The 27343-nt window shown below is 48.3% G+C and overlaps 1 protein-coding gene across 7 annotated transcripts in view; it reads left to right on the top strand.

The window, feature by feature from the left end:
* The window catches only part of LOC121624140 (receptor-type tyrosine-protein phosphatase mu-like), a 130410-nt gene that overhangs the window by 20841 nt on the left and 82226 nt on the right, over positions 1–27343 (top strand). For all 7 annotated transcript variants that reach the window (XM_041961760.1, XM_041961761.1, XM_041961762.1 and 4 more), the window contains exons 2-7: positions 8369–8485; positions 22023–22190; positions 22273–22382; positions 24877–24955; positions 25702–25817; positions 26284–26458. In XM_041961760.1, coding sequence (XP_041817694.1) covers positions 8369–8485; positions 22023–22190; positions 22273–22382; positions 24877–24955; positions 25702–25817; positions 26284–26458 — 765 coding nt within the window. The remainder of the gene's footprint in view (positions 1–8368; positions 8486–22022; positions 22191–22272; positions 22383–24876; positions 24956–25701; positions 25818–26283; positions 26459–27343) is intronic.

Below are 27343 nucleotides of genomic sequence, written 5' to 3' on the forward strand. Positions count from 1 at the left end.
GAACAGAGCCGACAATCAGTCAGTCCAGAGTAAAACCCCTCGAACGTCCAGGGGCTAGAACCCCCTCGAGCACGAAGAGAACTCTTCAAATGACCACTTAAACCTCAATGAAGTGGAACGTCCTGAAGACCACGACCGTCTGGGACCTGGATCTGATGAAAGTGGGCCTTTCTAAATATTCTGGCTTCTTTTAAAACTCAATGTGATTTTAAAAATCTGGATCTGGGATTATAATTGTCATATGATTTTCTAACTGAAGGATCACCTGAAGTCCACATGCAGTGGAGCCATGTGACCCATGTGGACGGCACAGAGAGGACAGAGCGGTGGACAGACCGGCTGCCACGTTGACTCGCTCCGACAGATCTGATCTGGTTCATCGTGGACTTTGACACAAGCAAAGCCCGAAACTGGACATAAAGACGGGGCGACAGCTGGTGTCCTCTGGGTGATGAGTTGACAGTGTGACTGATGAGGACGGACAGAGGACACACGGAAACACTCACACCTCCAGCGGCCGTCAGCGCTCACACATGAACCCGGCCTGCGGCTGCTGCTGGTTTCACGTCAGTCGAGACACAGAATCCAGAACAGTCTCTGTGGTGGTTTTCGGTCTTTTCTGATCACTTCTAGCTTATTTGACTTCATAACAAGAAAAGTTCGCAGTCACTTCACACAATGTTTCTGTGGTCCGGGGGCCGGTAGACCGGGGGCGGTGGTCCGGGGGGCGGTGGTCCGGTGTCATCCTGCTGTTGAAGGACGCTCCCTCTCAGCGGTTTCATACAGGAATGTTCTGTGGACGCTCAGGAGAACGACCGGGGGGGTGGGGGGGGGGGGGGTCTGAGATGTTTTCAGCTGAAATGTCACTGCAGACATGCTGTGTCCTGCAGGTTTTCTCCTCCTCCTCCTCCTCGTCCTTGCCAGGAGGAATTACAGCCCAGAGGGAAGAGGAGGAAAAGGGAGGGGGAGACTTCGGAGGGGGGGGGTAATCTGAGTGTGTATGTTACGCGGTAATTATTAGTAATTAGCATATTATTTTAATACTGTCATATAGACCGCCTCAAGTACAGCCAGATAACAGTGATAGCAACACACACACACACACACACACCCACACACACACACACACACACACACACACACACACACACACCCACACACACACCCACACACACACACACACACCCAGAGGCACTGGGCTGACTGCTGCATTATTCATGTTTTGCCTGAGGCAAGTTAGCTTGCTGTGCTAACGCTAATACTGTTAGCACCCAGTTACTGTTCCTACTGGAGATCACAGTTTACACACACACACACACACACACACACACACACACACACACACGATTAAACACATGCACGCACACAGTTAAATACACTTTCACACACTTTTACAAACACACACAAATACAGTTTGATGCCCTTGAAGGTGGATACAGTGTGTGTGTGTGTGTTGGGTGTGTGTTGGGGGTGTGTTGTGTATGGTGTGTGTGTTGGGTGTGTGTTGGGTGTGTGTTGTGCATGGTGGGTGTGTTTGGTGTGTGTGTGTATGGTGTGTTTGTTGGGGGTGTTGGGTGTGTTGGGTGTGTGTTGTGTATGGTGGGTGTGTATGGTGTGTGTGTTGGGGGTGTGTGTAGTCTCTAATCAGTGTTTCTGTTTATAGCCATCAGTACACAGAGGTCATGTTCATGTGGGGAACATAATTGTCTCCTTTCCTGCCTCCTTCTCTCCTTCTCTCCTTTCCTATCTCCTCATGATGGAAATCGTTGTTTTTTGTTCTTTTATACAAAGCAGGTTTCCTTGAAGCTTTCATCCCTTCCTCCTCCTTTCCTCCTCCTTTCCTCCTCCTTTCCTCCTCCTTTCCTCCTTCTTTCCTCCTCCTTCTTCCTTCTTCCTTCCTGTCTGAATATCTGTTGTTTTCTTGCTGCCATCTCGTTTCATCCTCATTGTCAGTGTGTGTGTGTGTGTGTGTGTGTGTGTGTGTGTGTGTGTGTGTGTGTGTGTGTGTGTGTGTGTTGTGTCTCACCAGCTAAATGCCACCACTGACACCACAGGCCACTGCTGTCTGTCACAGTGTGTGTCCACTGTCACTTCCAATCACACACACACACAGAGCACACGTACAAACACGCTCACACACAAACGCACACACACACATACACACAGAGTATACACACAAACACACACACACTGCAAGATGTGCTTCTCACCGTCCCTGCCTGTCCAGTCTCGACCAATCACCTCACAGGATTTAGTTTTGTATGATGTTAGCATTATCACATGCTAATGGCTAACTGTGAGGCTAATCACTGCTAAAGGTAAACACACACACACACACACACACACACTAACACACACACACACACACACACACACACACACACACACAATGAGCTGCTGGTGTCAGACAGCAGATAATAACACACATTAGATCAGCCTGGTTACACACTGCTAATTGGTGTGTGTTGGGGAAGGGTCCTGGGGCAGGGGGTTGGGGGGAGGGGGCTGGTTAGCTCAGACATGATTGTCGGTCTGTGTGTGTGTGTGTGTGTGTGTGTGTGTGTGTGTGATGGATAGACAAAGACAGGAAGGAACAAGCTGCTTCCTGAAGAAATCTGATCCACAACAACACACTCCTGTCCTCCTCTACCTCCTCCTGCCCTCCTCTACCTCCTCCTGCCCTCCTCTACCTCCTCCTGTCCTCCTATACCTCCTCCTGCCCTCCTCTACCTCCTCTTGTCCTCCTCTACCTCCTCCTGTCCTCCTCTACCTCCTCTTGTCCTCCTCTACCTTCTCCAGTCCTCCTCTACCTCCTCCTGTCCTCCTCTACCTCCTCCTGTCCTTCTCTACCTCCTCCTGTCCTCCTCTACCTCCTCCTGTCCTCCTTTGCCTTCTCCAGTCCTCCTCTACCTCCTCCTGTCCTCCTCTACCTTCTCCAGTCCTCCTCTACCTCCTGCTGTCCTCCTCTACCTTCTCCAGTCCTCCTCTACCTCCTGCTGTCCTCCTCTACCTCCTCTTGTCCTCCTCTACCTCCTCCTGTCCTCCTCTACCTCCTCCAGTCCTCCTCTACCTTCTGCTATCCTTCTCTACCTCCTCCAGTCCTCCTCTACCTCCTGCTGTCCTTCTCTACCTCTTCCTGTCCTCCTCTACCTCCTGCTATCCTTCTCTACCTCCTCCAGTCCTCCTCTACCTCCTGCTATCCTTCTCTACCTCCTCCAGTCCTCCTCTACCTCCTGCTGTCCTTCTCTACCTCTTCCTGTCCTCCTCTACCTCCTGCTATCCTTCTCTACCTCCTCCAGTCCTCCTCTACCTCCTGCTATCCTTCTCTACCTCCTCCAGTCCTCCTCTACCTCCTGCTGTCCTTCTCTACATCCTTCTGTCCTCCTTAAAAGATAACATGGGGGGGGGGTATAACTCAGACATGATTCTGGGTCTGAGTGTGTGTTTCAAGGAAATGACTGAAGGCCGAAGCGTGTGATGCACAATAACACACACACACACACACACACACAGTAAACACACACTCGAACACACACACAGCGTCACAGGCACTGTGCTGTGGTGTGTGTGGTTCGTCTGAGGTGCGTCTAGCTTCCGTTGATTCTATGTTGTCTACTTCTACGTCTAAACTCGTCTTTGTTGAAGAGGATTTTTCTTCGTCTCGTCTCTGGAATTAAATCTGCTTCCTTCTTTGTGTCGTTACTTTTGTCTTCGCTGTGTTTCTCCTTTATTTTCCTTCTCTTCTTTGTTTCTCGCTCCTCTTTCTTCTCTATCTTCTCGTCTCGATGCTTCGCCTGGATTCTTCCTCTTCTTCTTCGCCTGGATTCTTCCTCTTCTTCTTCGCCTGGATTCTTCCTCTTCTTCTTCGTCTGGATTCTTCCTCTTCTTCTTCGCCTGGATTCTTTTTCTTCTTCTTCGCCTGGGTTCTTCCTCTTCTTCTTCATCTGGGTTCTTCCTCTTCTTCTTCGCCTGGGTTCTTCCTCTTCTTCTTCGCCTGGATTCTTCCTCTTCTTCTTCGTCTGGATTCTTCCTCTTCTTCTTCGTCTGGATTCTTTTTCTTCTTCTTCGCCTGGGTTCTTCCTCTTCTTCTTCGCCTGGATTCTTCCTCTTCTTCTTCGCCTGGATTCTTCCTCTTCTTCTTCGTCTGGATCCTTCCTCTTCTTCTTCGCCTGGGTTCTTCCTCTTCTTCTTCGCCTGGATTCTTCCTCTTCTTCTTCGTCTGGATTCTTCCTCTTCTTCTTCGCCTGGATTCTTCCTCTTCCTCTTCTTCTTCGTCTGGATTCTTCCTCTTCTTCTTCGTCTGGATTCTTTTTCTTCTTCTTCGCCTGGGTTCTTCCTCTTCTTCTTCATCTGGATTCTTCCTCTTCTTCTTCGCCTGGATTCTTCCTCTTCTTCTTCGCCTGGATTCTTCCTCTTCTTCTTCGTCTGGATTCTTCCTCTTCTTCTTCGTCTGGATTCTTCCTCTTCTTCTTCGCCTGGATTCTTCCTCTTCTTCTTCGCCTGGATTCTTCCTCTTCTTCTTCGTCTGGATCCTTCCTCTTCTTCTTCGCCTGGATTCTTCCTCTTCTTCTTCGTCTGGATTCGGTTCTGTTTGCTGCTCGTCCTGTCTCTTCTCTGTTGAACTCTGATTCATCCGTTTTCCTCTCTTTTCTTCACGGATCGAGTTGCATCAATATTCTTTCGTTTCCTCGTCCTTCGTGAAGTGTTTCGGCGTGAGACGGACGAGCGCTTTCTGCTGACACGTGTGTGAAACATGACTCGGCGGTCAGTGAACCTATCATCAGCGCAGCTACATGTGATCTCCTGCTTCCTCAGAGAAAACCTCCTGTTTGTGGCGTAGTTAACATTCTCCTGCTCACCCGGCGTTGGGTAATACTGAACAACAAGACTCTGTGTGTGAGGGAGTTTCATCAGCAGCCAACAAGCCAACAAGCCAACAAGCCCCAAATACACTCACATTTTACAGAAGAAGAGGAAGAGGAAGAAGAAGAGGAAGAAGAGGAAGAAGAAGAGGGACGAAAGGACGAGGCTGACTTTTCTTTTCTGTTCATGTTACTGCTGCAGTGAACACAGAGCTCTCAACTGTCCCTTACTGCTGCCTGTCTGTCTGTCTGTCTGTCTGCCTGTCTGTCTGTCTGTCTGTCTGCCTGCCTGTCTGTCTGTCTGCCTGTCTGTCTGTCTGTCTGTCTGTCTGACTCTCTGTCTGTCTGTCTGTCTGTCTGTCTGCCTGCCTGTCTGTCTGCCTGTCTGTCTGTCTGCCTGTCTGTCTGTCTGTCTGTCTGCCTGTCTGTCTGTCTGTCTGCCTGCCTGTCTGCCTGTCTGTCTGCCTGTCTGACTGTCTGTCTGTCTGTCTGCCTGTCTGTCTGACTGTCTGACTGTCTGTGTGTCTGTCTGTCTGCCTGTCTGTCTGTCTGTCTGTCTGTCTGTCTGTCTGTCTGCCTGTCTGTCCACACTGTGGTCATCTCGTTTGAATAAACTTTATTGTAATTGTTGCTCAGTTGTTGCAGGAAGATTAAAAGACAAAGTGAGAGATGAATGAAGGCAGCTGAGAGCGAGCAGAGGACGAGAAGGAGGGAGAGGGAGGGGGAGAGGGAGAGGGAGAGGGAGAGGGGGAGAGAGAGAGGGAGAGAGAGAGAGGGGGAGAGAGAGAGGGGGAGAGAGAGAGAGAGAGAGAGTGGGGGAGACAGAGAGAGGGGGAGAGAGAGAGAGAGAGTGGGGGAGGGAGAGAGAGGGAGAAAGAGGGAATGAGAGGGAGAGAGAGAGAGAGAGAGAGAGTGAGGGAGAGACTGAGAGGGAGAGAGAGAGAGAGAGAGTGAGGGAGAGACTGAGAGGGAGAGAGAGAGAGACATTTTCTTAATCAGGACCAGATGGTTTCTTTCAGACCAACATACTTCAGAGAGAGGGAGGGCGAGCGAGCATTAGAAACACATTCAGAGAGAGAGAGAAGAAAGCAGAATGAAAAGAGAGGAAGAGTTCATAAAGAAGACGAGTGCAGCTCCGCCCAGGCGCTCTGCCAGCTGACTGACAGCCGTGTGTGTGTGTGTGTATAAATATATACACACGTGTGCATGTGTGTGTGTGTGTGTGTGTGTATAAATATATGTACATGTGTGTATGTGTGAGTCTGTGTGTGTGTGTGTGTGTGTGTGATTGGCTGTCAGTGGATCACAGAGGAACAGGGATTGGCAGCAGCAGAGGTTTAATCCGGCCCACCAGCAGATCAGCTAAATGCTATCACGTCGCTGTGGACTGGACGGACTTCCTCTTCAGGCCTCTTCTACTTTCTGCTTTCTTCTTCCTCGTCAACATTTGCTATCTTCAAGTTTCTTCATCAGGTTTCTTCTTTCTTAGATTGATCAGGATTCTTTTATAGATCCATCTGGATTGTTACTACCTTTTACTAAAATATTAAATTTACAAAAATATTAAGTTTTCCTGAAATATCGTATTTGTGCAGGACCAAACAGAAGTCGTAAAATGATATCTCCATGTGGAGAACGTCGACCTGTCCGTCATCATCATGCTCGTCCAAACATCAGCCCCCGCTGGCTGACTTCTGGTTCAGGAGATAAAATTGAATTTCTTTAAACCAATCAGAGTGTAGGTGGGCGTGGCTCAGCCTGTCGGAGCTGCAGGATTCAGACAGAAGCAGTCGAGCGGCCACAGACTGTGAGCAGCAGCTCGTTAGTTTGTGGTCCGAAGGGTTAACGATGCTCACGCTGCTACAACTCTGAGGAGACGACTTGTACTTATTGATCAGGAGACTGGAGACAATCAATAGCTGCACGTTATGATTAATCACTGCTGGTGTACACACACAGTCACACACACGTATGTGCATGCACACACACATTCCCTCATGTCATTTTTTCACATACCACACGTGTGTGTGTGTGTGTGTGTGTGTGTTTTTCTCCATTTCCTGTACAGGTGACGAACACACCACCAACAACCTGCAGACAGACAGACAGGCAGACAGACAGACAGACAGACAGACAGACAGACAGACGGGCAGACAGACAGACGGGCAGACAGACAGACAGACAGAGAGGCAGACAGGCAGGCAGACAGACAGACAGAGAGGCAGACAGTCACACAGACAGACAGACAGACAGACAGACAGAGAGGCAGACAGACAGACAGACAGATGTCATTTTCTTTGTATCAGAAGTAGTACTCCCCCCCCACACACACACACACAGTTCAGTGTTGGGCGATGAAGAGTATGAGATTGCTTTTCTGTGTGTTTTCCTCCGAGAGAGAGTGTGTGTGTGTGTGTGTCTGTGTGTCTGTGTGTGTGTGTGTGTGTGTGTGTGTCTGTGTGTCTGTGTGTGTCTGTGTGTCTGTGTGTGTGTGTGTGTGTGTGTGTGTGTGTGTGTGTCTGTGTGTGTGTGTGTGTGTGTGTGTCTGTGTGTGTGTGTGCGTACGTGCATGTGTGTGTGATTTCCTATATAGATGCAAATTCATAGAAGCAGATTAAACAGATTGTGTCTCGTATCTGTTGATGAGCTAACACTGTCCTGAGGGAAGAGTGTGTGTGTGTGTGTGTGTGTGTGTGTGTGTGTGTGTGTGTGTTTAATGTGCCTTCTGTTACAAAGAAAGAAAATGAGCCTTCCAGCTATTTAATGTCAAGGCCTCAAGATGACAGCTACACACACACACACACACACACACTCATAGAGTCATTACACTGAAGAGGCTGACGAGGCATCAAACCCCCTGATGTCACAGTATATATTTACACACACACACAGAGTTGGTGTGTGAGTGTGTGTGTGTGTGTGTGAGTGTGTGTGTGTGTGTGAATGGAGGGATTTAGATGTCGTTGAGTCTCAGAGGAAGAGCACAGTTTACATCTATTATCTGTGTGAGTGTGTGCAACCAGCAGGGAGGATGCTGGGAAATGTTAATGAACTGGAACTGTCTCACTCTGAAGAACATGATATGTTTACAAGCTGCTGTCTGTGTTCACACCAAGAAAATGAACTAACCACAGACACTGGTACGTCCTGCTGTTACTACGGACAGTGAACTAGCCACAGACACTGGTACGTCCTGCTGTTACTACAGACAGTGAACTAACCACAGACACTCAAATGTCCTGCTGTAACTACGGACAGTGAACTAGCCACAGACACTGGTACGTCCTGCTGTTACTACAGACAGTGAACTAACCACAGACACTCGTATGTCCCACTGTTACTACATACAGTGAACTCACCACAGGCACTTGTATGTCCTGCTGTTACTACAGACAGTGAACTAACCATACCACCGTCTGTCTCTTCCCATCTTTCTGTCTTTCTCTAAAGACAAAAATGGGAGCAAAATGACTCACCACCTGTCTGTCTTTCTGTCTGTCTTTCAGCCTGTCTGTCTGGTCAGTCTCCAGACTGCACTCTGGTACAGTCCAAAGAGGACGACTTCGACTGGGAACAAGGAGACACCCGAGACCGGCTGGCTAGCAACCCCTGGATCCCCGCAGGTACCTGTCTCTCTGTCTGTCGGTCCAGCTGTCTTCATGTAAACCTGCAAGCTCTCAGGTGCAGGACGTGTTCCTCAGGGAACCTACGTGGGTCCCCTGAACTTAAAACCAGACAGTCTTTCCTCCTAAAAATGATGAGTTGTGTGTATGTGCCTGCTGAAGTGTTGGTGACACATGTCTTCTCTAAACATCATCCAGGTGTCATGATCATCCCGTTGATGCAGAATCAGCTGATCAGTCTTGACCAGAGACACCGACACTCTGTCATTTATATATTGTTATTATTCAGTTCTAAATTATAGCTTCTTTACGTGCTATAACATTACGGGATGGTGACAGTTTGAACTCTTTGCACAGCCAGTGTAGCTGTTGGAGAGAAAGAGAATAAATGTTGTTCCTCTAATGAAGTATTGAACCCCTCCCTTAGAGCGGCTCCTCAGTTGGACTCTTTGTACCTGAAGGCAGCATGAGAGAGAAAAGGCTGCTGCAGCTTTTGTGTTATCTTCTATTGACCTGCCACAGTCGCTCCTCTGAGTTATAGACGGACAGAAACACTGAAGCCAGAGAGATAACGCTGCCTGTGTGTTACTGTGTGTGTGTGTGTGTGTGTGTGTGTGTGTGTGTGTGTGTGTGAGCTGTTTGTCACATGCTCGCAGAGGTTAAGCCGCTGACGAATGAGAATGCAGCGCTCTTAAATCACTGAGCCAATCACGTGAGAGACAGGCTAGCGAGGACACGCAGAGAGGAGGTGGTTACTGTCCTGTTTAATGTGATTTATAGGAGGGCAGAGATAGGAAAGAGTGGGGAGGAGAGGAGAGGAGGAGGAGGAGAGGGGGAAAGAGAGGAGGTTTGGTTTTCAAAGTCCCTGTATTGAACCACTATAAGGAGAAACCAGATCACCGTCATGTCATGTGTCAAAACACAGATCCTCCACACACTGCTTCCAAACCACCCCTATGAGACTGAGTGCCTCCATATTGTCCATCATCTGTTAATAAATGTGCTCCACCCTCAGCTGGGCCTTCAGCAGTCACTTCAGAACCAGCAGGGACTGCCAGCGCGTCAGCCAGATGACCGACTTGGCAGAGCTTAAAAAATTCAGTCTTAAATTAAGTTTTAATAAACAAACCAAAAGAAAAATCCTCCTTGAAACCCTGAAATCAGCTTCTTCAAAGCTCAGGGTCTGAGAACAGAAATGACACTGCTCACCCAGCTCTGGATCCAGGTGCACCTTGGCCCTATTGTACCTGTACAGGGACCTCCAGCTGCCTTTAAGGGAAAGGCTGGTACCAAAGAACTCAGCCTACCAGTCCTGCTGCACAGCTGGGCTGATGGACAGAGAGGGACACTGGACTCAAACCTCAGACTTCCTCCACCACTCTGTTGGTCAGCCTGATGGAGGTGATGTTGCTCTTCTCTCATGGGGAGTCCACAGAAGTTGGCGTCACCTGGCTCACAGGGTGCACACTGCAGTTTGTGAGTCCTAAAAATCTGCTTTACTGCATGTCAGTAAGGTGTCAGTCTAGTCAGGTCTACGTCCTCAGTTTGAAAGAAATAAAGCTCTTTGTCAGCCAGCTTTCCTCGGCAGCAGCAGCCAAACGACCAGTATGGAACCAGCTTGGGCTGCAGTTGTATAGCAGTCTTTGTGCAATCCAGAATCAGTTCTATCTCGGACCCAGTGTCGACCACACCAGACGCGTGTGGTCCGGGATGGGACTCTTTGAACATCCTCTGTCAGGCCTCTTGGTGACTTCAGAGCAATGAGTCTGTGCCAAAGAGTCCAGAGGAGACCAAGTTATTGGCAACCAGAACCCTTCCCCTATATGACAGCTGGGCTTGCAATCATTTCACACAAGCACAACCCCCTCCATCAGTGTCCAAAAATACAGAATTTTCAGCTCCTCCTTCCCAGATGAGGCCTTTTCATACTGGGACAGGGAGGTAACCTGCAAACGTAGAACATTCTCCTGGCTGGAGATAAAAAATATTAACATCATCTGCACAAGCAGAAACGTAAGAGGACGATCAAGACTGGAGGACCCAGGCAGTGAGAGACCACTGCGATGACTTCTCAGCTATAGGGAACTATAACTAAGCTATATAGGTGACCTGAGATAGCACAACCCCGTCTTTTCCCTTGCTTTTCATGGATTGGCTTACTCAGGTCTGCCCCATCTTCACCAAGCACTAAGCACCTTAAGCAACAAACCACCCCCAGCCAGAATACCATCAATAGTCCTGAGTGCAGAAAACAAATCAGAGTGATCCACTGTGGATCAGGGTCAACCCTGTCAAAAGTGTTCTCCTGGTCCAAAGAGACAATACCAACATTAACATGAAGGGAGATCTCAGAGAAGATCTGAGTGTCCTGTCAGATACAAAATCTGTATTTACAATTAAGATAATATTGGATGAAACTTCATTAATCCCCTGCCGGGGACATTAGGGTGTGCAGACAGCAGGCAGTAGTAGCACGAATAATAAGAGAATTAAAAATACAAAATAAAAGTTGACTATATGTGTACATTTTGTACAAAAATACCATAAAGAATATACTGCCAATGGAAAAACGTTTAGTAAGTATAGTACAGTACGGTGTTTGCACTATTGCAAAGTACATAAATATATATGTATCACAATAGGAAGAAAATCTATGCATAGGTTTAGTACTTGAAGAAAATAAAATGTAGTATTGCACCATGTGTTATATAGCACGATCAAGGATATTTCAAGGATGTCCTTCAGTCTCTGTGATAAGGGTCCGGACTGTACAGGGGAGGTCCACGGTACTGCTAGCTGACAGGACACAGGAGCAGATCCTTTTCTGAAACACTCACAAAGCCCCATATAAAGCAGGTCTAAGGGTATTCCAGAACCACTTTTAAAGACAGACCATCCCTGGTGCACATCCTGATGCCATGTGATGGACAGCAGCTGCCCACAGTCCAGACCATCTTTCTTTTGAACTGAACTGAGGAAGCCCTTCCAGTAGCTCCGCACAGAACTCCGTGCTGCATTGTCCTGCCCCAAACAGGTCAGGGTTCAAGTCCATTGCATGGTTTCATATCTCGCAGGACCGGTTGTCCCTCTGCCTTCTGGAAGCTCAAGGCAGATCATCTGCTTACTCTGAGCCACCGACGTCTCCAGACTGAAACAGAAAGAGCTCGAGACATCCACGTCCTTCAGCTGGAAGGGTTAGTGAGGCCCGAGAAGAGTCCTGCAGGTCGGAGCCCTCTCCTGCGGCAGGTGAGCCATCGTGGGATCCAAGGCTCTACAGAACCCCTCAACGATGTCCCTACTGTTGGCTTCACGCTCCTGAACCGGCGCCTTTGTCGTAGCAGTGGAATGAGAGGGGGGGTTCTCGTGTCTTACCAACCTCTCACCACAGCTTCAGGCAACCAAAACCAGCTAAATCACAGAGGATGAAGGAGGAGGAGGAGGAGGAGAAGGAGAACAGAGAGGGAGCAGGGGGAGAAGAGGAGAGGAGAGAGAGGAAGAGGAGAGGAGAGAGAGGAAGAGGAGAGGGAGAGAGAGGGAGAGGAGGGGAGAGAGAGGAAGAGGAGAGAGAGGAAGAGGAGAGGAGGGCAGAGAGAGGAAGGGAGAGAGAGGAAGAGGAGGGGAGAGAGAGGAAGAGGAGAGGAGAGAGAGGAAGAGGAGAGGAGGGGAGAGAGAGGAAGGGAGAGAGAGGAAGAGGAGAGGGAGAACAGAGAGGGAGCAGGAGGAGAAGAGGAGAGGAGAGAGAGGAAGAGGAGAGGGAGAGCAGGAGGAGAAGAGGAGAGGGAGAGAGAGGAAGAGGAGAGGGAGAGAGTGGAAGAGGAGAGGGAGAGAGAGGAATAGGAGAGGAAGAGCAGGAGGAGAAGAGCAGGAGGAGAAGAGGAGAGGAGAGGGAGAGAGAGGAAGAGGAGATGGAGAGAGAGAGAAAGAGGAGAGGGAGAGAGAGAGAGAGCAGGAGGAGAAGAGAAGAGGAGAGGAGAGAGAGAGGAGAAGAGGAGAGAGAGAGGAGGAGGGGAGCGAGAGGAAGAGGAGAGGAGTTTGTCACCTCCTTTCTTTTCAATAAAGAGGAGGTTTGTGTGACTAATTGCTGCCAATCCAGGCAATCAGAGAGCAGCTTCTCTCCCAACACACACACATACACACATACACACACACTCACACACACACACACACACACACTCACACACACACACACACACTCTCACACACACACACACACACACACACATGCACAGACAAACGTACACACAGAAACACACACACCACACACTGGTGCTGTCTGTGGTTGAGTCTCCTCCCGGGTGATATGTGGAGCAGTGAGCAGGGCGAGGCAGGGCTTTAAATCTAACTAACCCTCCTCCACAGAGAGGCCGGGCAAGCGAGGTGGAGGCAGACAGGGAGAGAGAGAGAGAGACAGATGGAGCAGGTTGTGTGTGACGGCAGGACTCCAACTGCAATTTAAGATCTGTAGACAGCTGCTGATACTCTATCTGTGAGAGGGTGTGTGTGTGTGAGTGTGTGTGTGTCTGCTTGAACTGGCACTGGTACACGCAGGCTGTGTGTGCTGAATGCACCAGTAACACCAGTTAACAGTCACGTATGGAGTGTTGCTGAGGACCTCTTGGTGTCAGGTGACCTCTGTGGTCGAGCCAGCGGTCGTGAATCTGCAGCGGTGGGTCAGATCTTCAGTCTGAAGCTTCCTGAGGACCGCGATCAACACGTGGTTAACGTGAAACGGTCACGGTTTTTCGGAAAAGACGGCGGTTTGACTTAAAATAAGAATGTTAGTTAGTGTTACTTAACTTAGAAAAGAAATCAAACTTGCTTCAAAACATTTATTTTGAAATTGACACTTTTTTTAAATGGTGGTTCTGCATGTGTTCTCACAGCAGGAGCAGGTGGTCTGAGCACACGCACACACACACACACACACACACACACACACACACACAGCAGCGAGCCATCGATTGGCCAGTGATTGCGGCTCCATTTAATGTTCTTATAAATGGTACAAGTTCAATCTAATCTGAACCATGTAGCTCTCTCTCTCTCTCTCTCTGTCTCTCCCTCTCTCTCTCTGTCTCTCTCTCTCTCTGTCTCTCTCTCTCTCTCTCTCTCTCTGTCTCTCCCTGTCTCTCCCTCTCTCTCTCTGTCTCTCTCTCTCTCTCTCTCTCTCTCTGTCTCTCTCTCTCTCTCTGTCTCTCTCTCTCTCTCTGTCTCTCCCTGTCTCTCCCTCTCTCTCTCTGTCTCTCTCTCTCTCTCTCTCTCTCTCTCTCTCTCTCTCTGTCTCTCTCTCTCTCTCTCTGTCTCTCCCTGTCTCTCCCTCTCTCTCTCTGTCTCTCTCTCTCTCTGTCTCTCTCTGTCTCTCCCTCTCTCTCTCTGTCTCTCTCTCTCTCTGTCTCTCTCTCTCTCTCTCTGTCTCTCTCTGTCTCTCTCTCTGTCTCTCTTTCTCTCTGTCTCTCTCTCTCTCTCTCTCTGTCTCTCTCTGTCTCTCCCTCTCTCTCTGTCTCTCTCTCTCTCTGTCTCTCTCTCTCTCTCTCTGTCTCTCTCTCTGTCTCTCTCTCTGTCTCTCTTTCTCTCTCTCTCTTTCTGTCTCTCTCTCTCTGTCTCTCTGGGAAAAATCCAGATCAAGCATTTCTGTCAGCAGTATACTCGCAGTGTCACCAAGCACATTTCCAGATCTCTTCAAGACCTGGAGACTGAAGTAGTAGAACTACAGAGTCTAGTGGAGTCTACAGAAAATCAAGGGCATGTGGAAGCCCTTAAATCCAAAAGGGCTTCCTTAGCCAACCTGTTGGGCCTGACAGCACAGGGCGCTCTGGTCCGCTCTCGCTTCATGACCTCATCTGAAATGGATGCCCCCCCCTCTCAGTTTTTCTTCAGTCTGGAGCGGAAGAACGGCCAGAGGAAGATCATCCACTCCCTACGTGCTGAAAACGGACTGACAATAACAGGAACCCCAGAGATTCGCAGACATGCCACCTGCTTCTACAAAGAACTCTTTAAAAAGGAGTATGTGGAGGAGGTGGAGCTGGCTGGAAGTTTCTATGCTGGTCTGCCTCAGGTGGATGCTGACAGCAATGCAGTGTTGGACACAGAACTCACACTGAACGAACTGCACACTGCTCTCATGGGCCTGGGAAACAGCAAAGCACCTGGCATCGACGGGTTACCTGTGGAGTTCTACGAGTCCTTTTGGTCAGTGATGGGTGAGGATCTGTTGGAGGTCTTCAAAGACAGTTTGGGAAAAGGACGGCTGCCACTGAGCTGCAGGAGGGCAGTTATCACCCTGCTGCCAAAAAAAGGAGATCTACAGGACCTAAAGAACTGGAGGCCTGTATCTCTGCTGTGTGGGGACTATAAAATCCTCTCCAAGGCTCTGGCCTCCAGACTGAGAGAGGAGATGAGTAGGGTCATCCATGTGGACCAGACCTACTGTGTGCCCGGCAGGTTAATAAGTGATAATATCACTTTAATTCGGCATGTTTTGGACGTCTCTGGCTTATTGGGCATTGATGCTGGTCTTATTTCCATAGACCAGGAAAAGGCTTTTGACCGGGTTGAACACCAGTATCTGTGGCAGACGATGAGTGCTTTTGGGTTCAGCCCAGGTTTTATAGCCCAGATCCAGGTTCTGTACCGTGATATTGCGAGTATACTAAAAATAAATGGTGGTTTGGCTGCACCTTTTAGTGTTGGGAGGGGGGTCCGGCAGGGATGCTCTCTCTCCGGCATGTTGTATTCACTCGCCATTGAACCTCTGCTGCACAAACTCAGGCAGGAACTCTCAGGTGTTTGTTTTCCAGGTTCTGCTTAAGCTGTTAAACTGTCGGCCTAGGCAGATGATGTCATGGTGATCACCAATCACCAGCAGGGGTGCTGCTTTCGGCCTTCAGCTCATGCAGAGACTGCTGTACGGACCAAAAGACTTGGTGTGAAGACCACTGGCCCGGGTATTGCGGAAGGAGTGTAGTGGTCTGGGACTTCATGACTCACTCTTCTTGAGGGAGCTGAAGAGTCTGAAGTTCCAGGCTCTGCCTCCTTTCTACCGTGGAGTCTTCACAGTGTGGAAAATGTTGATGAAGGACAGAGTAGCTGAAAATGATTCTTTGCACTGGTGGACGTTTGGATGCCCCCTCCTGGAAAGGACCAGCTGTTACAGGCTTGTTCTGCAGAGCAAGGATCCTGACCTTTGGTCCTCCTCTAGCAGCTGGCCTGGGAGTCAGATCTGTGAGGACCGTCAACAAGCTGCTGGGACACTGGAGACACCGTCTGACAGGACATGAATGGACTCTGCTGAAGGACTACGGTGAAGGTGTGACTGTGTCTCACACTGATGACTCGTCCTGTCAGGACAGAAGCAGGTAGACGTCTCCTTGTGTCGGTGTTGGTCCGAGTTTTGATGGATGTGTTGGTTCTTTTTTGGTTGACAAAGAAGGTCCAGGAGGCTTCGTTATCACATGCTGGTTCACCTCCACCGGTTCCTTTCTCGACTCTGAGCACCTCACCTTGTCTCGTGAGGTTGTTCAGATGGAGAATGAAGCTAATTTTCTTTCTCTCTCTCATTTTCTGCTCATTCTTTGTCTTAGTTTCTTTCTTGTGAAGCTCCTCGTATTGTTCCCGGAAACGAGACTGTTTACGTTCATTCAGCCAATACACCGGCCGCGCAGATGTTAGCTGTAAGCTAGCTAGCAACCGACGCCGCGACCATGTTTGTTTGTGTTGAATGATCTCAAGTCGTCTCTGTCGTTTGCGTCTCGTCTCGTACGTTCGTGACGTTGATTCGTGAAGCTTCAGGATGAACGCAGGTTTGTTGCTGACGCTGAAACATTTTTAACTGACGTGTCGTCAGAAAACGCAGGAAGTCTGAGCTCCGACGTTCTGCTGTTAACCCTCTGCTTCTCCTCCTCCTCATCGTCGGTCGGTTCGACTTTTTTTCAGTCGGTGTGTTCCTCAGGCGAGCGGGACACCCGGCTGTCAGTCACAGCCCATCAGCCAATGAAACGCCACGCTTTCAGCCTTTTAATTGATTTGCTCCAATCAGGAATGACCTGAGGGAACACACACACGCCGATGCCTTTAGTGTGTGCGTGTGCGTGTGTGTGTCTCTGTGGGGTTCAGGGTATATTAATATTTCTAATAGGGCTGTTATCAGCTCACTGCCAGCTGTACACAGTAAACACACACACACACACACACACACACACACAGTGAAGCTGGAAGGCAAATATAAATACAACACAGACACACACACACACACACTCTGTCTGTCTGTTGTGTGATAACTCCCACAATGCCGTTCTGTGTTAAAGAGACCTGGAGGTCAAAACCACTTTTCTGTGTGTGTGTGTGTGTGTGTGTGTGTGTCTGTGTTCAAAAAATACAACCTGCGGGAAGCAACACACACAATCCTGAACAAACACAAATAACACTTTGCCTCTTTAAACTAAAAACTGATTTCACACACACACACACACACACACACACACACACACACACACACAGACTGAGCAGCAGCCAACAGGTAAACAGTGTTTAAAGGTGAGCGAGCGAGAGCGAGTCAGTGTGTTTGTTGTTCTGAACTTTGTTTGTCAGATAAATAATAGAAAACTGAGTGTGTGTTTGTGTGTTCATGGTGTGTATGTGTGTGTATGTGTGTGTTTGTGTGTGTTTGTGTGTTCATGGTGTGTATGTGTGTGTGTGTGTGTGTTTGTGTGTTCATGGTGTGTATGTGTGTGTTTGTGTGTGTGTCTGGGTTAATTAGTGTGTTAAAGGGTTTATCAGCGTGTCGGCATGCAGGAGATTCATGCAGCCTTTGAACATGACACGGCTCTGAGTGTGTGTGTGTGTGTGTGTGTGTGTGTGTGTGTGTGTGTGTGTGTGTCCAGTACAAAGCCACTATCAGCATCCTGCCAAAACCAATTAAAGCCTCATTCAGGGACTTTAAACACACAGAGCGACTGTGACTCAAAACCAGCCAATCAGCAGAGAGGTCACACTGACATGCTGGCTCCCTATTGGCCGGTTGCTCAATCTAAACTCTGTGACATTTGGCTAAATCCTCTTGTTCTGTGTCCAGAGCAGCATCAGATGGAAATCAGCTTCATGTCTGTGTTCTCTAGGATATGGTTAGCTTAGCCTAGCTTAGCTCAAAGACAGGAAGCAGAGGAAGCTGTTAGCTTAGCGCCGTCAGAACAGAACTGGCCGTGTGTATGTAGGACTCGGCCCTTGAACAGAGGTCGAGGAGGGCCCCTGCTGTGTTTCAACCATTCCTGAATTTAGATCTTAAAGGGGCTTTAATTTAGCTATTAAATGGGAAAGTCTGGATATTTAAACCCTGCGGAAACCCCAGTTAACCCCCCAGTTATCCAGTTAACTGTCGTCCTACAGTCTCATTAAAATCCTTTGATTTTGATTGGTTGTTGACCAGCGAACAGCTTCAGGTTTCCTCCTGATTTCTCTATTTTCTGTTTCATAAATATAGAAAATGTTCAGTCAACCAGAGAAATGTGGCGCTGCGCCTGTGAAACCTGAAGGTTTGTGTTTTCAGACATTTTAACTTCCAGTTGAAGCCGCAGAACACAAGAAACACACACACACACACACACACACACACTTCCTGCTGGTGTGTGTGTGTGTGTGTGTGTGTGTGTGTTTGCTATTTGTGTAAATCTTCTCAATACGCTGCAGCTGCCTCTCCTCACGTTTCAATATAACTCTGGTAATAGAATTACCCCCCTCCATCTGTGTGTGTGTGTGTGTGTGTGTGAGCTGGGTCTGATGCGATTGGTTTAGAGATGCCAGGGGTCGTCCGCGATTGGCCGACAGGTGAGAGAGGGGTGGGAGGTTAACAAGAGAGAGAAACGCCAAGACACGATCGAGATGAGCGGTTTGTTTTTCTGTTTTCTGTCTTTTTCCACCTCACACGTCTCCGTCTGTCCTTCCACGCCGACGCTGATCAATGAACCAATAATTGACTCGTTATTGTGTCCAGAGAAACCAGTGAAATTAAAGCTAACATTAGCCTGAAACGAGAAGAACAAGTGCAGCAGAGAATGAAATGTGACAGATGAAACGACTTTCTTAACCAAACAGGAAGTGTGAGTGTTACAACTGGTGTCCAGTCAGAATGCACCTCCAGAAACCCTCTTAGAAACCAGAGAAGAAGAGTGTTTTTCTTCTCCTCACCCCCGAATGACTCGTCAATCGATGTGTTTGATGATCAGAGCGGAGCAGCGGCTCCGTCCTCCTGACCGCTAACAGAAGAGGTCGTGAAGTCATCGGTGAGACCGGACGAGTCCAGAGACGAGACGAGCCGCAGACTCTGACTCTGGATCAGTCTTCACGTGTGAGAGGAGAAAATGTTTCACTGCTGACACTCGCTCACATGTGCAGCTCGACCTCTCTGACTGTTTGTTCAAGAACATTCCTGGTTTCCAAGGAAACAGCTGGCGCACACACACACATTAGCACTTCCACACTGAGACATGACCAAACCGGTCGGGACAATCCACAGAACCGAGACGTGGGACAGAGACACCAGAGGTAAACACGCTCAGAGAGATTCACACAAGAAGAAAAAAAAAAACAAAATCACTTCTTAGATCAAATGAACTGATCGCTGATGAGGAGTGATCAAGAATAAAAAGTCAGGATGAAGAACTGACGTCAGTCTGAATGTTAACGGAGAACATTAGAGCCAAGCTGCCCATTTTTTATTGACCAGCCTGACGATGATGGGATGGCCGCTGTCGTCGTGTTGAATCCAGCTGGTGCAAGAAGAGAAGCTGCGGGCCGTGATGTCAGCGCTGCTGCATCTAAACTGCACGCCAGCGAGCGTGTTCTTGTCCACAGTCAGTGAACTCATCACTGAGTATTCTTCTCTCTCTCCCTCTTCATCAGGCTGCATTGTCCTCGCTCGCCCATCCTCTCCTCCTCACTTTCCCCTCATTCATCTCCCTCCTTCCTCCTCCTCCTCTTCTCTCCGCGATGATTAAAACTCTTGTTTTTCTAATCGATTGTCCTCAAGGACCATTGATCTGCTGACACACACACACACACACACACACACACACACACACACACACACTCTGCTGACACACTTGTAACCTGGAAATAAAACAAAACAAAACTCTCCTCTCAGATTAAATTGATCTCTGGAGGGAATCGGTGCTTTTTACATCTGAAGGTCGATACGTGAAGCGATCTCACTGGTCCTGATGGAGACCAGGTTGGAATCCACTGCAGGCCTGATGTCGTACACACGTTATTAAGGAGCGACGCCTCCTCAGGGGGCACCGGAGAGATGAGGGGGAGGCAAACATGCTGCAGGAGGTGAATCTCACTCCTCCCCCACGACACACAGACATGAAGCACACCCTTCAGTGTGACTTCACTTCCTGACGAGGTCATCATCTCTGATGTCCAATCAGAACAAAGCTTCGAGCGTCTCGGTTGGTTTGAGGGGACGAGCTGGCAGCGGTGGAGAAGTCTCTTGGGTTGTGGGTCCTCTCATTGCGATGTGGACCACGCTCGGCTGTTTGTCTCAGGGACAGCAGAGGACTTCAGCCACCTGGACCGTCTACGCTTCGGTCCAGTGTCCCGCCCCCTTCGTCAAACCGAAGGCGGCTGCTGTGAAACCCAGACTTACAGAGCGCTGCGACTTGATTGACAGACAGGCTGTCTCCGCTGTTCGATGTGGTTTTCCTCTTTATTTGCTGCAGGCTGTTGTCGACGTTTGCTACGTTTCTGTCACGTTTTATTCTGAAGAGTCTCGATTTCTGCCGCGACAGTCAGACGATAGGGTCAGAATTTGGCGTCAACAACATGAAAGCATGGATCCATCCTGCCTCGTATCAACGGTTCAGGTTGCTGCTGGGGGTGTAATGGTGTGGGGGATGTTTTCTTGGCACACTTTGGGCCACAGCCTACCTGAGTGTTGTTGCTGACCACGCCCATCCCTTTATGACCACAGTGTTCCATCTTCTGATGGCTGCTTCCAGCAGGATAACGCACCGCGTCATAAAGCTTGAATCATCTCAGATCGGTTTCTTGAACATGACAATGAGTTCACTGAACTCAAACGGCCCCCACAGTCACCAGAGATCAGTCCAATAGAGAACCTTTGGGATGTGGTGGAACGGGAGAGTCGCATCATGGATGTGCAGGCGTCAAATCTGCAGCAGCTGCGTGATGCTGTCACGTCAACATGGACCAAACTCTCTGAGGAATGTTTCCAGGACCTCGTTGAATCTCTGCCACGAAGGATTAAAGCAGTTCTGAAGGCGAAAGGGGGTCCAACCCGGTACTAGCATGGTGTACCTAATAAAGAGGCCGTCACTGTGAGGTGATGCTCCGTAAAGTACAGTCGAACAAAAAGGACTGAAACCTCCATCAGAGAGGGCGATCGAGGTAGACGCAGACAGAGAGAGAGAGAGGGCGATCGAGGTAGACGCAGACAGAGAGAGAGAGAGGGCGATCGAGGTAGACGCAGACAGAGAGAGAGAGCGAGAGGGCGATCGAGGTAGACGCAGACAGAGAGAGAGAGAGAGAGGGCGATCGAGGTGGACGCAGACAGAGAGAGAGAGAGAGAGAGGGCGATCGAGGTAGACGCAGACAGAGAGAGAGAGAAACTTTTGAGTGTTGACCAGGATTCATTAACAGTCTGAACAGTGTGTGACTGACAGCTGTGCAACCACCACCGAGTGAGGAATATTTCACTGTTACTGCTCTCCTGCTGTTACCATGGAGACGCCCTTCAACCCACACACACACACACTCACACACTGTAAAAAGAAAGACAGGTAATTTGAATTTCAGAGAAACTTTACAGAAACTGAGACATAAAGAAAAGTGAATCCAGAGAAGCTCAGCTGATTGACAGCTGCAGTCATGACACACACACACACACACACACACACACACACACACAAAGGCTGCGTTTTGAGTTTCAACACTTTTATTCTGAAGTCGTCCAATTATAGATTTTCACTGTCAACAAAATGAGCGTTATGACACACTCACACATACACACACACCACTGATGGATTGTAGATGTGTAGTTCTAATATACTAATGAGAGTCTTTTATTTTCTTATGTTCTTCTGTCAGAAGTGGATTTCCTGTTGGTGGATCACTAAACTGGCGTCACTGTGCTCACATGATGCTTTTATCTTTTTATTGGTGTCTTTATGCCGCCTTCGCTCTCTTCATTTAAAGCCTTTCATTTTAAAGTCTCTAACTTCCATCTGGTATCCACACGTGTGCTTTTATTTTGATGTCTGTCTGATGTCATCTGGTCTCTCTGCTGCTGGTCACAAAAAGCACAGGCTTTTATTCTGAAGGCCAGGAACATTGTCACCTTGCTTTTAAAAATCTGACTTTTATTCTGACAGTTTTATTCTGAGTGTTCACACACTCCTCTGTTTCTGCTTTGGTTTTTATTTCACTCACCTGTGACTCAAAAACATCGACATGCACGTCATTTTATGTAGTTTGTTTTGCGTCCCGTGCTTATTAATGACGTGTCACTTCCTGTCTGCAGGTTCCTCCTTCCTGTTTGTGAACACATCAGGTCGTTATGGAGGTCAGCGCGCTCAGCTGCTGCTGCCGCCGCTCAAGGAAAACGATACGCACTGTGTCAGCTTCCTGTTTTACCAGGCGGGAGGCCGCGAGGGCGCCACACCCGCAACACTCAACATCTACATCAAAGGTACAAATACAGCAACGTGGTACTACAGTACTACACCGTACTCAGGTGTGTCTGTGTTGACAGTGTTTTTTTTCTCCTGCAGAGAACAACAGTCCTCTGGGTGTTCCTGTCTTCAACTCGTCAGGCCCCGCCTACCATATTTGGAAAGGGGTGGAGCTTGCCGTGTCCACCTTCTGGCCCAATTACTACCAGGTAACACATTACACACGTTGGTAAATGGACCATGTTTTTACGGCGCTTTTACAACACGAGCCGCATTCACCTGTCCTGTTCACACCTGGTGGCTCCACCTGCTCATTACGAGCATTACGACACCCACACCCACAGGTTCAGTATCTCTATATGATCCTTCGACATGTAGACCCGCTTTATGTCCCCATAAGGAAGACGAGTCCCCACAATGTGACTGTGTAAACAGATGTATGTCCCCACAATGTATGGAATGCATGTCCACACACACACTACACACACACACAGTGAGAGTCAACGAGAGAGAAAAGAAGGAAGTGACCTCAACAAAAAAGAGAGAAATAAAGAGAGAGGGAAGGAAGCAACAAAGGACAAAGGAAGGGTGAAGGAAGGAAAGAAGGTCAAAAAGAAAGGAGGAAAGATTGGTCAGGTGAAGGTGAAGAGAATAAAAAGAAGTGCAGATTGTAAGGACAGATTAAAGAAACATGGAAATAAGAAGAGAAGAAAGGAAGGAAAGAGGAGGGAAAGAGAGGAATAAGAGTATAGAAAGGACAGGAAGAACAAAATGATGAAGTAGAGAGAGACAAGAGAGAGTGAGGAAAAAAATAAAAGCAAAGAAAGAGAAAACCTGAGAGGTAGAAAGAGACACAAAAACAACTGAACAGTGAGACAGGAAGTGAGGGAGGACAGAAACTGCAGGAAGGAGACAAGAAGAATGAAGGGAAGAGGAGTCAGAGCTGAGAGGAAGGGGAGAGCGGGAGGACAAGCTGATGGAAGGAGGGAGGAGAACTTCCTGTTCAGAGAGCCAACAGGAAGTGTGTGGCACCGGTCTCCATGGCGATAAGTCAGTGGAATGTATACACACACACACACACACACACACACACACACAAGCAGGTGAAGTGATTAGATTAGAAACAATGTGACAGCTGCAGAAAGAGATCAACATTCCCAGGGATTCACTTCTTTATTTAATTTTTATCAGACGACCAAAAACTCGTTAATTTAACAAACTAAAGAACAGAGAAAAAGCACGCTGCTGCGTGTGTTCGAGGTTGGACATTGTCAGCTGGTAGTGGAAGTGGAGACCTTGACGGTGGACGATGTTTTCTTTGGGGATCGTGTAGAGAATGAACAGGAGAGGACCAAGTGCTGAACCCTGGGGGACGCCTTGTAAACCCATCGCCCACTGGTCTGTGGACTGCCGTTTTGAGGTTTAGCATTTTGACCTTAGTAACCTGTAACCATCTTTGGACGAGAGGGTGGGGCTGGAGAGGATACGCATGGTTACGCCTCTATCCTGATTGGATCTGACTGAGAACCTGCAAACTTGCCGTGGCAGCAACTTGTCAAACTCGAAACTACCGAGTGAGATCGTAAAGTCATCAGGAAACTGTTAACTGTGCGAAGTGAGGTCATTTTCTCATTAACGTTAACATTAACAATCACACATCTGATTGCAACCATAGGAGTCTCCCCCTGCTGGTCATTAAAAAAATGCTTTCTATGTAAGCTGTGTGTGTGAAGGAGGAGCAGCTGTTGGCATCAGCCAGGAGGGGGCTGCACCAGTGACACTGTGGGAGGAGTGAAGTGGAAGAGAAGAATGATGTAGTTCACAGGGTTGAGGTGGACCAGAGTCTGAAAAGACCCAAACAAAGTTAGACACTGTGACGTGGTCTCCACACGAGACGATAGTGGATCTTTGTCGAGGACTTTCAGCTGGCGGCCTTCGGGGTCTGCCGCCGGTGGGCTGGTCTGGCACTAAAGCCTGTGCTGCTGCAGTTTTGACTTCTTTGGACTTTTCCTTTGTGCCAGATGTTTGTGCTCTGCTTCCTGACTGGGAGTAAATATCTCAGTCAATCTAAAGAACATGTGGACTCAGGTCTGAACCCAGTCTGAGTGCTGTTTTTGAAATGGTCCTACCTCGGTCAGACCCTAACCCTGAGCCCATTTGAAACCCAGTCTTAAAAACAATCTTTTAGACTCACTCTTAACTTATTCTGACGGCCTTTTTAGACTCAGTATTGGCTAGGAATAGCATTGGTTCTAACTTGTCGAAGGACACGTGGGTTGAGCGTTTGAAAGAACCAGTAATGAACTTGGTCTACGGCTGATCCAAGTCCCAGCTTGGTATCAAAACACCCTTTATACTTAGTCCTTTGATCAAAAGGTTCCTTAATCGTCAGTCATCAGCCAGTCTAAAGTATCTTCTGTGCTAATACTTTAAGGCTCTGTCCTCACTGGGTCTAAACCCAGCTGAAACTTAGTCTGGACTCTGCAAGTCCAGTTAGACGGGGTCCACGCAGTCAGAAGCCCTTTGTAGTCTAATGTAAACTTGGTCTGAAACCCAATTTAAACTCAGTCTTAACATGTTCCAAAGCCTGTTGTAGACCGATCTTAACTCAGTATAAAACCATTTTTATACTCATAGTACTATTACTTGTACTGTTACTACTGCAACTACTACTAACAATGGTCATACTGATCTCTGTGCCAGGTGGTGTTCGAGGCGGTCAGCACTGGTCAGAGAGGAGTCCTGGCCATCAAGGACATCACACTGCAGGGACACCAGTGCAGTAAGTCCACCCCCCCCCCCCCCACACACACACACACACACACACACACACACAGAGGCCCCGCCCCCTTGTAGAACAGGGTCCTAATTGGTTAATGAGGCAGTGCTGCTTAATTGGATAACAATGTTAAAAGTTGAGCTGGCATCAGAGAATCAAGGTCAGTGTGTGTGTGTGTGTGTGTGTGTGTGTGTGTGTGTGTGTGTGTGTGTGTGTGTGTGTGTGTGTGTGTGTGTGTGTGTGTGCGTGCATGCGTGTATGTGTGTGTGTGTAGAGACAGGGGAGCTCATTAAGATATAAATTGATTAGAACGGGCTTTGATCCATCCGTCTGTTTACCTACCTGCCCATCTGAAGACTCATATTTTTGATGTTGCTTTGTTTTGTGAACACACACACTCACACTGTCCTGTGTGTGTGTGTGTGTGTGTGTGTGTGTGTGTGTGTGTGAAAAAACATCCTTGACCTGAACTGTTTCTTGCTGTCTGTTTTTACCTCGACACTGTCCAATAAACTGATTGAAAACACACACACACACACACACACACATCCTCTCACACACACACACACACACACACACACACACACAAACTGCATCCTCCACAATCCATTTTGTGATTGGATCAGTGATTTCGCTGCCTGGCTCGAGATTGGGGGAAAAGGTTAGCCGTTACTGTGCTGACATCGATGCACACTGATGATGTCATCGGTGTGTGACCTCTGACCTCCGGGATGTGTGTGTGTCCTCAGTGAGCACACCTCACTTCCTGCACATCAAAGGCGTGGAGGTGAACGCGGGACAGACGGCGACGTTTCACTGTACCATTAATGGACGACCGCAGAGCAACCTGCTGCTCTACCTGCAGGTACCGATCAATACTTATACATGATCAATACTTAGACATGATCAATACTTATACATGATCAATACTTAGACATGATCAATACTTAGACATGGTCAATACTTATACATGATCCATACTTATGCATGGTCAATACTTATACATGATCAATACTTAGACATGATCCATACTTATACATGGTCAATACTTATACATGATCAATACTTATACATGATCCATACTTATACATGATCAATACTTATGCATGATCAGTGTGTGTAGTACTGTGTGTAATATTTTACTGTGTGTAGTACTGTGTGTTGTAGTGTACTGTGTGTAGTATTTTACTGTGTGAAGTAGTGTGTGTAGTATTTTACTGTGTGTAGTACTGTGTGTAGTACTGTGGTTTGTAGTGTACTGTGTGTAGTATTGTACTGTGTGTAGTATTGTACTGTGTGTGTAGTATTACTCTGGTGGTCTGTGTTTTCAGGGCATGGGCGGTCGTCAGGCAGTCGTCAGGGAAACTAAACCAGTGAACTCTCGGCGTTACGTGGCGAGTTTTGACGTGGAGAACACGACGAAGGGCGACTCCGGACGCTATCGCTGCATCGTCCAATCCGAGCGAGGCGTGGGCGTGTCCTCCTACGCTGACCTGACGGTTAAACGTGAGTCCCGTCCTCCCCGTCAGTCGTTACTGCTTTCTCCTCAGTTAACGTGTACTTTGTGTTTTCATATATTTTTATTTATTAACAACAGAAGAAGAATAAAAAGAGCAGAAACACCAAAGAAGAAGAGAAAACGGATTGATCGATTCATTGATTAGTTTCAACTGTAGTCTGATTGATTCGATGATGATACACAACTCTTCACCTTTTAAGACTGTCTCTGTCTCACTGTCTCCACCTGTCTGTCTCTCTGTCTCCACTTGTCTGTCTCTCTGTCTCTATCTGTCTGTCTCACTGTCTCCACCTGTCTGTCTCTCTGTCTCCACTTGTCTGTCTCTATCTGTCTGTCTCTCTGTCTCCACTTGTCTGTCTCTCTGTCTCTATCTGTCTGTCTCTCTGTCTCTGTCTGTCTGTCTCTCTGTCTCCACCTATCTGTCTCTCTGTCTCCACTTGTCTGTCTCTCTGTCTCTATCTGTCTGTCTGTCTCTCTGTCTCCACCTGTCTGTCTCTCTGTCTCCACTTGTCTGTCTCTCTGTCTCTATCTGTCTGTCTCCACCTGTCTGTCTCTCTCTCTCCACCTGTCTGTCTCTCTCTCCCTCCACCTGTCTCTCTCTCTGTCTCCACCTGTCTGTCTCTCTGTCTCCACTGGTTTCCACCTGTCTCTCTGTCTCCACCTGTCTGTCTCTCTCTCTCTACCTGTCTGTCTCTCTCTCTGTCTCTCTGTCTCCACCTGTCTGTCTCTCTCTCTCTACCTGTCTGTCTCTCTCTCTGTCTCTCTGTCTCCACTTGTCTGTCTCTCTCTCTGTCTCTCTGTCTCCACTTGTCTGTCTCTCTCTCTCCACCTGTCTGTCTCTCTGTCTCCACCTGTCTGTCTCTCTGTCTCCA

This window comes from Chelmon rostratus, chromosome 20 (genome assembly GCF_017976325.1).
Source record: "Chelmon rostratus isolate fCheRos1 chromosome 20, fCheRos1.pri, whole genome shotgun sequence".
Taxonomy (NCBI): Eukaryota; Metazoa; Chordata; class Actinopteri; order Chaetodontiformes; family Chaetodontidae; genus Chelmon; species Chelmon rostratus.